The sequence below is a fragment of the Myotis brandtii genome, unplaced genomic scaffold, assembly GCF_000412655.1.
Source record: "Myotis brandtii unplaced genomic scaffold, ASM41265v1 scaffold286, whole genome shotgun sequence".
Taxonomy (NCBI): domain Eukaryota; kingdom Metazoa; phylum Chordata; class Mammalia; order Chiroptera; family Vespertilionidae; genus Myotis; species Myotis brandtii.
In genome coordinates, this window is record NW_005360926.1 from 49,800 (window position 1) to 61,596 (window position 11,797).

General features: G+C 47.0%; 2 protein-coding genes across 4 annotated transcripts in view; one reads left to right on the top strand and one right to left on the bottom strand.

The window, feature by feature from the left end:
• Window positions 1–2,792, bottom strand: part of SMC1A (structural maintenance of chromosomes 1A) — a 29,472-nt gene extending 26,680 nt beyond the window's left edge. Inside the window, exon 1 of one of the 2 annotated variants that reach the window (XM_005869074.2) lies at window positions 2,577–2,792. In XM_005869074.2, the coding sequence (XP_005869136.1) occupies window positions 2,577–2,685 (109 nt within the window). In that variant the 5' untranslated portion in view covers window positions 2,686–2,792. The remainder of the gene's footprint in view (window positions 1–2,576) is intronic. The other variant, XM_014541991.1, reaches the window with a different exon arrangement.
• A 166-nt stretch (window positions 2,793–2,958) lies between these two features.
• Window positions 2,959–11,797, top strand: part of RIBC1 (RIB43A domain with coiled-coils 1) — a 12,459-nt gene continuing 3,620 nt past the window's right edge. Inside the window, exons 1-5 of one of the 2 annotated variants that reach the window (XM_005869075.2) lie at window positions 2,959–3,074; window positions 3,364–3,477; window positions 9,188–9,304; window positions 11,070–11,151; window positions 11,355–11,699. In XM_005869075.2, the coding sequence (XP_005869137.2) occupies window positions 9,188–9,304; window positions 11,070–11,151; window positions 11,355–11,699 (544 nt within the window). In that variant the 5' untranslated portion in view covers window positions 2,959–3,074; window positions 3,364–3,477. Of the gene's footprint in view, window positions 3,075–3,363; window positions 3,478–9,187; window positions 9,305–11,069; window positions 11,152–11,354; window positions 11,700–11,797 lie in introns of those variants that run through there. The other variant, XM_014541992.1, reaches the window with a different exon arrangement.

Here is an 11,797-nt window from a genome sequence, read left to right on the forward strand (position 1 = left end):
CATCTGTAATACTTTCAGCAATAAAGATAATTTTTTACAAAGACAGCAAAGAAGCATATTTGGTTCAACATTCAACAACTAAGTTGTTAACAAGTTTTTAAATCTATATAAAGAGCTTCAAAAAAAAATAAAGATTTTTAAAAAAAAAGCTTGGGTTCTAGTCCAATAGATTAGGTTGTATTTAGTTTCACTATTTCTTAGCTGACCTCACCTGGAAAATGTGAGAAACCATGACTCGTGGGTAAAACATCTAAAACAATGCTTGGCATATAGTCCTCCATTGGAGTGGCAGGAGCACAGGCTTGGACAAGCATAGGTTCTAGTCCTGGCTCTGGGAATCAGTGTGCAAGTGATTGCAACTCTTAGTGCCTCAGCCTCTTCATATACAAAACATAGATAATGGGATCTCCCTCTTAGGGTCATTGTGAGAATTTCAATGTAAAAGGGCCCAATAAAGTACTCAACACACAGTAGGTGCTCAATAAATGGCAGTCCCATTCTAACAAGCCTGACTCAGCAATGTCTCCCTCATCACAGCAGGACTAGCACACCATGCAGACCAGGAGTCAGCCTATTAGACACTCATTTGTAACCTTAGGGCTTCTCCCATGCTCTTCCCAGACTTAAGGACATCTCACAAAGGCCGGCCTACTCACAATCATTCAATATTATAAGCATTTTTATAACATGCATTATGAGCTGAATAGCGACAAAACGTTTTAAGAAATGTCTTCTTTGAGACACTCCTAGACCAGTAATAAAGATACAAAAACATACCATGAATACAAGATAGGAGAAAATAAACGTTAATGTGTACCAAGTGCCTACTGTGTGCCAGAGGAGAAGAGCAATTCACTGAGGGGAATCAAGGAATGCCTCATGGAGGTGGGCATTGAAGAATGAGGGTAAGAGGGGAGGTCAGGCCCAGGACCTTTTCAGAACAGCCGGGTATACAAATCTACCTACCCATGTTGAGGGGACCAAATGACAAGAGGTGCCTCTTGCCTCCTTTCCAAATTCTAAGAAACTGGTGCGGAACCCCAAGCATTAACCCTCTAAGCCAGTCAGTGGTTCTCAAGAGGTTGGTAGGGGGAGTGATTTTGCAACCCCCAGGGGGCATTTAGCAATGTCCGGAGACATTCTTTGTTGTCCCATCTGGGGGTGCGGGGGTGCTACTGTCATCCAGAGGGTAGAAGCCAAGGATACCACTAAACATCCTGAAATGCACAGGACCAACCCCACAGCAAAGAAATCACCTCGCTGGAAATGTCAACAGTGCAGCTGTTGAGAAACCCTGCTCTCCACTGAGAGCCAAACAGGCAAGACTCCAAGGGAGGTCCACAGTTAGAGCTACTTCAATACAGGCAGCCACCTCAGGCTAGTGAATGATTTAGCTAGAGCAACTCCAGGCTGGAGCAGCACAGCAGGATTCCAAACAAACTCTTGAGAGGGTAGATGGGTGAAACACACCGTGTATCATTTAGAGATGGGGAGTTAAGATATGTAATAGTGGCCTGACCTGACCACCCTTTCTTTTTTCCCCGTTTTATTGAAATATAACTGACATAACATGTTACTCGTTTCAGGTGTACAATAAAAATGATTCCATATTTGTACATATTGCAAAATGACCACCACAGTAAGTTTAGCTGACATCCATCACCTCGCATGATTACAATTTTTTTGTTGTGATGAGAACGTCTGAGATGTACTCTCTTAGCAACTTTTAAATATACAATACAGTATTGTTAACTACTGCCGCCGCCCAGCCACCCGATAACATCTACCGGTCTGGTCTCATTTCCGGCACAGCGCTTATCTCAGCTGCAAAAGATTCTATTTTCTCTTTCTTGGTTACGTAACTGTCCTGGGAGCATTGCTTATTCTATTCTGCGCTATTTCCGCAGCATCTTGATAACTCCTTATAAAACAGTAAGCACTCGGTGAATTTGGGGAGCTTGAATAAGTTCTGACTTTTTAGCGGTTTCAGTGCTAGCACAGGGGCGAGAACGAGGCATATCCACCTCTGAGCTGGGGAGGGCGGCCGGGGATGGAGGATGGAGACCCCAAGCACTCTGGAGACGCCAGCGCTGGGTCTCAAATTCAAAATTGCCCGCCTCCGAAAGAGAGCACACAAAAAAAAGGGGGGCGAAATCGGAGCGTACCAATGTGAGGCGGGACGGGTTAAATGTACCGCTTGGGACCGGAGGCCACGGGAGGGGTACCAGCAGTCCCACACCGTCCAGAGGGTTCATACAAGGAGGGGATCCAGCTGCCAGCGGACTTGGACCACTTTTGGCGGGAGGGGGGGCAGAGGAAAGGGGAACATACCGGGCGGAGCGTACCACTCGGGCTGGAGTGGGGGGCGCGTAAAGAGCGGGCAACTGACACCTAGGGAAGAGGTTCAAGTCAGAGCCCCCGAGCCGGGACAGCGGCTTTGGGCCGTACCCCCGAAGGAGGGGCGAGGAACCTGTTACGGTTCGCGACATTTCAGATGGCATGGGCTGGGTTGTACTATGATACTGGAGAGGGGTCCAGGGCGGGATGTGCGCAGGGCCGCAGCAGGGTAATCTCACCAGAGCCATTGGGTCCGATGATGGCGGTAAACCTCTGAAATGGTCCGATAATCTGTCGCCCCTTGTACGACTTAAAGTTCTCAATCTCAATCAGTTTCAGGAAACCCATGACGGCGGCGGCGCCGGCGGCGGTACGAATGGCCGCGCCGTACGCCGGGAACTGGAGTAGCCTGCGCGGGAAACACCGCGGTGCAAGCCGGGCGGCGAGCAAACCTCGCGAGCTTGAGTCCAGGCCAAACGGGATTTCCGGCTTCCGGCGCTGGCCGGAACCGGGGAGGAGGGCTTTCCGGCTGGCGTGAAAGTTTTGTTGACCCGTTGCCAGGGTGCGAGCTTACGACAAGCGTTTAGGGCCCGCCCCCTTCCTTGTTGCTTGGCAACAGAGTCGCCGCAAACAAACCAAATCGCATCGGAGAAAGCAGACGCGAGGGATTGGAAGTCAAACTTGCTGAGACGAGTCAGAAATCACAGTAGGGTTATGCCCTCCGGGGCAGGAGGAAGGTGGGAGATCTGCTGTGGCTGCCCCCTGCCCGGTTACAAAGCTCAAACAAGGACAGGGTTGGGAAGGACTGTACGGGAAGGAGGGGCCAGCGGGAGGATTCGGTGTTCTATGAACTCAGACCTTGCTGTGGGCGGAGGCGGAGGGGGATGAAGTTCGAGGTTGGACGAGGTGTGAAGGGAAATGGGGTGTAAAGGGAGATAAGGGTACTCAAGCGACAGGGATACGGGCTGTCCAGAGGTTCTACCCTATCCCAACTCCCCCCCCCCCCCCCCCCCCCCTTCCAAGCAGAGTTCACAGACTGACGCTGTAGCCCAAGAGCAGACGTGGATCTGAGCCACTTGTTGGCTCCTGAAGCAGGACCCCAACTAGGAGCTTCAAAGTTGGGAGTCCTTGCTGAGAAAGGTATTTTGTATGAACCCTTTATCCTTCTCTTCTCCCCACTTCCTATCTTCCTCTTCATGACTCATCTCTATCCTTTGCCCTCCTCTCCATCCCCTTCGGCCCCATCCTTTGCTTCCCCCTTCTTTCGCTGCCCCCCAACTCTACCCTCTCTGTCCTTTCCCTCTCTCTATTCCCCATCTTTTATATCCCTCTCTTCCATCCCTTCATCTTCCTATCACCTTAAACCTACTCATTACTAAGGCCACATGGCCTTAGCAGTCCAAGAAGCTTAAAATATCTATGGAATCTTCCCTTCAGTGACTCATTCCACATGTCACCACAATGTAAGTATTGTGGTGACATGTGGAATGAGTAGGCTGGGGTTAGTCCTGAGGCTGAGAAGAGTCTTAGTCTTAGGACAGGTGCAAGAAAGTGAGAAAGTTTGGTTGACAGAATCTAGAAGAGGAGCCATAAATGAAGTTCAACTTGGAGAAACAGTCATCATCAGGCTGAGGGAATAAAATGATCAAAGGACAGCAATCTGACAGGAAATGGAGCTTGGGGGCAAATCAAATTGAATCCCTACCTCTCATACCATATACAAAATATAATTCCAAATAGGTTAAAAACTTAAATGATAAAGGCAAAACTTTAGAAATTTTAGAAGAATATATGGGAGAATATCTTTATGACCTCAGGGGATTTCTTAAATAATAAAAACTTTAAAAAATAATAATAAAATGAAAAGACCAGCCACAAATTAGAGATGTTTGCCACATATAAATTAACAAAGGATTGTTGTATAGAATACATAAGGAACTCATAAAATTAATAAGAAAAGAGCAAACAACCTGATTATTTAAAAAATGAGCCCTGACCAGTTTGGCTCAGTGCATAGAGTGTCAGCCTGCAGACTGAAGGGTCCCGGGTTCAATTCTGGTCGAGGGCATGTACCTTGGTTACAGGCACATCCCCAGTGGGGAGTTTGCAGGAGGCAGCTGATCGATGTTTCTCTCTCATCGATGTTTCTAACTCTCTATCCCTCTCCCTTTCTCTCTGTAAAAATTCAGTAAAATATATTTTTTTAAAAAATGAACAAAAGAGGACATATGTAATACTTTCAACAATAATTATTTAAAAATAAATAAAAATAAAGTTTAAAAAAATAAAAAACGAACAAAAGATGTGAATGGGCACTTCAGAGAAGAGTAAACAAAAATGACCAAAATACACATGAAAAGATGTACAACCTCATTAGCAATAAGGAAAATTCCCATCAAAATCAATTATAATTTTATAAGCACAAATGGGCAAAAATTATAAAGCCTGCAATACCAAGTGTTGGTGAAGATGTGGAGTGCCTACGTTTTTATACACTGTAGTTTTTTGGTTTTTTAAATTATTCCAGAAAGGACGGGAGAGAGAGAAAGAGAGAGAGAGAGAAGGAAAGAAACAACAACGATGAGAGAGAATCATTGATCAGCTGCCTTCTGCACACCCCACACTGGGATAGAGCCCAAAACCTGGGTATGTGCCCTGACTGGGAATGGAACCATGACCTCCTGGTTCATAGGTTGACGCTCAACCACTGAGCCACACCGACCAGGCTACACTGTAGTTTTTATACACTGTTGGTACAATCTCCTTGGAAAACAAGTTAGCATTATCTTGAAAGTTAAATATACTTTAAGTGCTGGGATCCAACACTTCCACTTCTAGGTATATGCTACAGAAACTTTCCCACTTGTATATATAAGTCTCTTATAATCTACAGATTCCTCCTCCCTCTTTTTCTCTTGCAACTAAAAATAAATAAACTGGGTTATTTGGGCCACAGAGTCCTTGTCTTTATTGAAACCACTGCAATCAGGCTTTCATCCCCACAACTCTACTAAAAATGTTTTTGTCATGGTCATCAGCAATCCTCATATTATTAAGTACACACAGTTCTCAGTTCTCCTCTTAACCCATTATAGTCATTCATTCTCTCCTCCCAAAAGCACTTTCTTCACTTGGCTTCTCTGACACCACACTCCTGGTTTTTCTTCCACCTCACTGGCCATTCCTCCTTAGCCTACAGTGCTGGCTCTTCTCCCTGTTTCCCCTAGGACATTCTTATCCATCTACACTCACTACTCCCTTAGAGGTCTCCTATTGCCTTATAGCTGTAGATTCCCTTATATCAGTCAGGATAAGCTAAATTATGCTGAGGTTACAAACAACCCCAAAATCTCAAAAGCTTATAAAGACCAACATTATTGAGTGTTGACCTATGAACCAGGAGGTCATGGTTCAATTCCCAGTCAGGGCATATGCCCGGGTTGTGGGTTCGATCCTCAATAGGGGGAGTGTGCAGGAGGCAGCCGATCAATGATTCTCTCTCATCATTGATATTTCTATATCTCTCTCCCTCTCCCTTGCTCTCTGAAATCAATAAAAATATATTTTAAAAAATTATTTCTCACTCCTGCTTCTTGGGTTGGCTGCATCTCTGCTCTATGTCACCACTCCAGGACCCAGGCTGAAGGAGCAGCCCTTACCTGGAACATTGCCAGTCTCATAGCAGAGAGTGAAGAGAAAAAGTGGCTATCACCTAATGGCTCTTAGTTCTGCTTGGCAATGACACGTGTCAATTCTCTCACTGGAAAGGGCAAAGCAAATCATGTGGCTAAACTTGAGGGCAATGAGATAAAGATGTATAATCCTTCTGTAGGCCCAAATCCTTGAAGTTATTCTTTTTTAAAATATGTTTTTATTGATTTTAGAGAGAGAAGAAAGGAGATGGGGAGAGAGACATTAATAAGCTGCCTACTTCATGCCCCCTACTAGGGACCGAACCCAAAACCCAGGCATGTGCCCTGACCAGGAATCGAACCAGCGACCTCTTGGTGCATAGGACGACGCTCAGTCCACTGAGAAACACCAGCCAGGCTTGAAGTTATTCTTGACACTGCTCTCACACCTCACATCCAATCCATCAGAAAGTCTTATCAGTTCTGCCTTCAGAATATATCCAGAATGTGACCACTTCTCACCACCTCTGCTATTCCCAACCTGGTGTGAGTCACCATCGTCTCTTGCCTGAACAACTCTATAGCCTCCTGTCTGGTCTTCTGGCTTGTAGCCTTGCCTCCCCTAATCCCAGTCTATTGTTAACACAGCAACCAGAGTTGTCCTTTAAAAATCAAAAGCAAAACACATCACTTCCACTGCTCAAATCCCTCCAATGGCTGCCTGTTTCAGAGTAAAAGCCACAGCCTTCCAATGGTCTGCAAAGTCCTACATGCTCTAGCCCCTGCATTATCTCTCTAATGACATTTCCTACCTACCTCTCCTTTGCTCACACAGTTGCCTCCTGCTGTTCCCTTGAATGTGTGTCCATCTTTTTTATTTTTTCTTTTTTTCTTTTTTTCTTTTTTGTGTGTGTCCATCTTTTTTTAAGTATATCTTTTATTGATTTCAGAGAGGAAAGGGAGAGGGAGAGAGAGATGGAAACATCCATGATGAGAGAGAATCATTGATCAGCTGCCTCTTGTACCGCCCCTCCCCCCCCACACACACACACACTGTGGATACAGCCCACAAATTGGGGGCGGGGGGGGGAGAGGGAGAGAAACATCATATGCCTCGACCGGGATTCGAACTGTGGCCTTCTGGTTCATAGATTGATGCTCAACCACTGAGCCACACCGGTTGGGCAAATGTGTGTCCATCTTAAGGCCTTCACACTTGCTGTTCCCTCTGCCTGAAGTGTTCTCTTCCTAGGTAGCTGCATAGATGACTCCTTCAACTTCTTCAAGTATTCAATCAAATATTACCTTCTTAGTTATGTGTCCCCTGATGTCCATATTTAAAATTGAAACACCCCCTTCTATTTCCTTGGCACTTTCATTGCCCCTTATCGTGCTCTATATTTTTTCCCATAGCACTTATCATCTTACAAACTGTTTAATGCACTCTTTGTTGTATTGTGTGTCTGGCCCCACTAGAAAATAACCTCCACAAGGACTCAGCTTTTTATCACTTATGCTCCTTGATGTCTCCCAATGCTTAGAAGAGTGACAGTGAGGCACTTCACAAGTATTTGTTAAATGATAGAATGAACATGAGTGAAAAAAAGCAAGACGTAAAATAATACATTCTTCATGACATTCTATAAAGTCCCAAGACGAGAAAATGTTTTAAAATGTTGTTCGGGGAATGGTACACACAGTGTATTAATGCATATTAGTAAGGGAGTGGTAACATTTGGGACAATGGTTATCTCTCAGGGTAAGGATAAGGGAGAAGAGGGAAAGACAGAGAGAAACACTGATGTGAGAGAAACACATCAATTGGTTGCCTCCTGCATGAGCCCTGACCAGAGTCCAGGCTGGGTAGGAGCCTGCAACCTAGGTACATGCTCTTAGCTGGAATTGAACCTGGGACCCTTTGGTCTGCAGGCCGACACTCTATCCACTAAGCCAAATTGGCCAGGGCTGGTTGTGTGTTTTTTAATCCTCACCCGAGGATATTTTTTCCATTGATTTTGAAAGAGAGTGGAAGGGAGGAAGAAGAGAGAGATAGAGATAGAGATGGAGATGGAGATAGAGATAGAGATAGAGATAGATAGAGATAGAGACATCAATGTGAGAGAAACATCAATGTGAAACTCATCAATTGATTGCCTCCTGCATGCACCCCTACAGGAGCAAGGAGCGAATCTGCGACCCAGGTATGCGCCCTTGACTGGGAATCCAACCAGCAACCATTAGGTCCGAGGGCCAGTGCTCCAACCACTGAACAAATAGGCCAGGGCACACTGTTTTTTTAAGATGGGAACTAGCTGTAGGAATGGTATTCCAAACAAAACGGTGGATAAAGGCCCTGCGGTGGGAACAGTTGTGTTGTTGGAGGACTCACTTTTGCACCTGGGGCGCTGTAAGCAGGGGTGCTGCTGGCATGAGATGAGCTGGAGGGGTGTGCAGGAAGCGGATCTTGGAAGCTCATGTCTAGGAGTTTGGATCTGATTCTAAGTGCAGTGAGAAGGCAAGTGGAGTGTTTTAAGCAGGTGAGAAACACGGTAAAATTTTTAAAAATGTAAGGTATGAATATTTCAAGCTTTAGATCCCAATCTACTTCAAAAACCCCAAATCTGATTTCTTGCCTCAGATTAGCTGAGCTCTCTGTGTTAGGATGATTTCCTAATGGCCGAAGGGCTCTGTGCCCTTAGAAACACATTTTGTCAGTCTTAGCGCAGACTGCCTGAGGGACATGATAAGATTTATGTTTGCGCAATGTTTTGAGCTGTGGCTTTGGCTGGCTGCATGCCCAAAACGGGCTGACCTAAGTATGAAGGGACACAGGCAATTTTAAGCCCTGTAGCTTTTCATTTGACTGCAGAATAATAAAAATAAATAAAGGGGTAATGGTGGTGCCATTTGCTGAAATGAGGAAAACGGAATAAAGCATAAAGTGAAAGGGAGAGTGTTGTAAGTTTGAGACTTAGAAAGGGGAGCAGGGAGCAGGTCATGGAGACACTCTTCTAAATCCAGCAGGTAGGGGTAGACTGGCACCAGATTGTGAGGCCTGAATTCAGGTGGCCACAGCAGAGATGGAGGATACGAATATGAAATATAACAGGAAGTAAAATCAGTAGGAATCACTAACCAACCGGTGAGATACTATGGGGAGAAAGGAATGGGGGTGGGGTCTAGCACTGATGGGGCATCCTACCTCACCCTTTCTCCAGATGTTTCCCTACAGCCTGCCACCAGATCCCAAGGAGGTGGCAGCCATTGAGGCTAGACGAAATCGCGAATTGGAGCGACAGAAACGATTCCTTGATGTGCGCACCCGAACCATGGGGGTGAGTGGGCAGTGGGACTTTCTTGGGACCCAGAGCCACCTCACTTTTGCCCCTGGAGAGGAACATAGCAGTGTCTGTTACCCCCTCCCTGGATTTTAAAAAATATGTTTTTGGGGGGTTTTGTTTTGAATATATTTTCATTGATTTCAGAGAGAAAGGGAAAGGTAGAGAAAGATAGAAACATCAATGATGAGAGAGAGTCATGGATCTGCTGCCTCCTGCACGCCCTGTACTGGGGATCGAGCCTGAAACCCGGGCATGTGCCTGACCGGGAATGGAACCATGACCTCCTGGTTCATGGGTCAACACTCAACCACTGAGCACACTGGTCGGGGCCCCTCCCTCATTTGAGCAGGCCCTGGGAATGGAAAGGAAGGAGAGGGAGAGAAGGCACCCACCTGTAGGCACAGGAAGGGCCTGGGAAGGTGGTTGGGGTTGCAGGGGAAGAGACTTGGGGAAGAAGAGCTGTGACAGTTGGCTCCAGTCAGCTCTGGGCCAACAGGCCTGGTTCTTGAAAGACAACTAGCGTGGAACCAAAAGAAGTCCAAAGGATATTGGTACTGCGTATGCCTAAACTCTCTCTGGAAGGCTACATAAGAGACTGTTAGCCAGGCTGAAGGGCAGAGATGGGAGGGACACATTCTTCACTAAACTGTATTCCCCTTTGCACAATTTTGAAACAGTTTAAATGAATGAAGTACAATCAAAATAAAGAGAAAACATTGGTAGTTTAAGAAAAAAATAGATTGGGGGGTGGGTGAAGGGAGGATGCCGCATGTATTGTGGAAAAGACCCCACACCTGCACTCAAGGCCAGGTCTGCTGTGTACTACGTGTGTAGCTTTGGATGAGTCCCAGGTCTTTGAGCTCTAAGCTCCTCGGAGGCTAAAGGAAATGTTGAGGTATTAACTTAAGGTGGCAGCCCTGTCAACCAGAGCAGAGTGCCTGACCCAAGTAAGTGGTTGGCTGAGGCTTGCGTGGTGTGACTAAGATCCTGTTGGCCAGCACTTCCTAGGGCCTGCTCTGTGCCAAGCAGTGGGTTGCACAGGAGCGACACAAAGCTGAGGCCCAGTCTCGGCCCTTAATGGACTCACAGTCTGGGGGAGGAAATCACCAAGAGGCCAACTTCAATATGATGCGGACAGTGGGTCTGAGATCCTGTGGGAGTACACCTGCCGGAGGGGTCAGGAAAGTGCAGCCTGTGCTGGAGGGATGAGTAGGTTTCCATAAAGAACAGATGAAAAGTGTTCTAAGTGGCCAGAGCAAAAGCTGTCTATGCAAAACGGACTAAGATGTGCAGGAAACTGTAAGCGTGGAGCTCCTGAGGGTGGGACAGGGGAGAGGGTACTGAGATGAGGTTGGAGAACGAGCAGGAGTTAGATTATCGAGGGGCTTCCGAACCATGCTGAGATGGTGGAACACTATTTTTTTGAAATATATTTTTATTGATTTCAGAGAGGAAGGGAGAGGGAGAGACAAAAACATCAATGATGAGAGAGAATTACTGATCAGCTGCCTCCTGCACACCGCCTTCTGGGGATTGAGCCTGCAACCCAGGCATGCGCCCTGACCGGGAATTGAACCGTGACCTCCTGGTTCATAAGACAATGTTCAACCACTGAGCCATGCTGGCCGGGCTATAGGTGCAACACTATTATCCAGTAGGTATTAGGAATCTATAGGAGGATTTTTAAACAGGATTTCTGAGCAGAGTAAGGCCTGCTGCTGGGCCTCTGCCACAATTTAGCTAATTTCTTTGGGATCAGGTGGATGTTGGAACCCTGAACAGCCAGGTAGAAGAGCGGAAGCTTCGGGAGATCAGAGAGCGGTGCAAGGAAGAAGCTTACGGTAAAAGCCCAAGGCCAGAGGCCTGCCAAGGAGGAGAATGAACGGGACTGAGTGGACTAAGTAAGGCAGTTCTGCCTCCAAGTGGGGCCTTGAGGCCTGGGGGTGGTGGAACCAACCGGGTGGGCCTTGGGGGCAGGGGCCATGCTGAGTGGGCTCTGTCCCTCCCGTGGGGCTTCCTCCATGTCCCTGCCTACCACCCCCAGGTACCGCCCAGGTCCACTATGATATGGTAGCACAGATGCTAGAAAAGGAAGACGCAGAACGGACACGTCGCCTGGCCAAAAAAGTCCAAGAGTTTCGCGAGCAGAAACAACAGCTCAAGAATAAGCGTGAATTTAACCTTTGGGGTCCAGACCAACTCTGGAAGGGGTTTCAAGCCCTTCGCGCTAACAATGATGCCCACTATGGCCCATCCAGCTTACAGTGCTTCGCTGGGGAGGACCCAGAGAGGGCCGCGACCATCAGAATGCAGCAGGAGCAGTTGAGGCACAACCTGGATAAGCAGATACAGGAGCGACAGCAAGCCAGGGCTGATGAAAGGCGTACCGGTAAGTAGCTGGGCCCTCCAGGCTGAGACCTGAGGCCTGGTAGGAAAAAGTCCCAAGTCGGGAACAGCACCCAGGAGACCAGAACTGGAGGTGGTGGC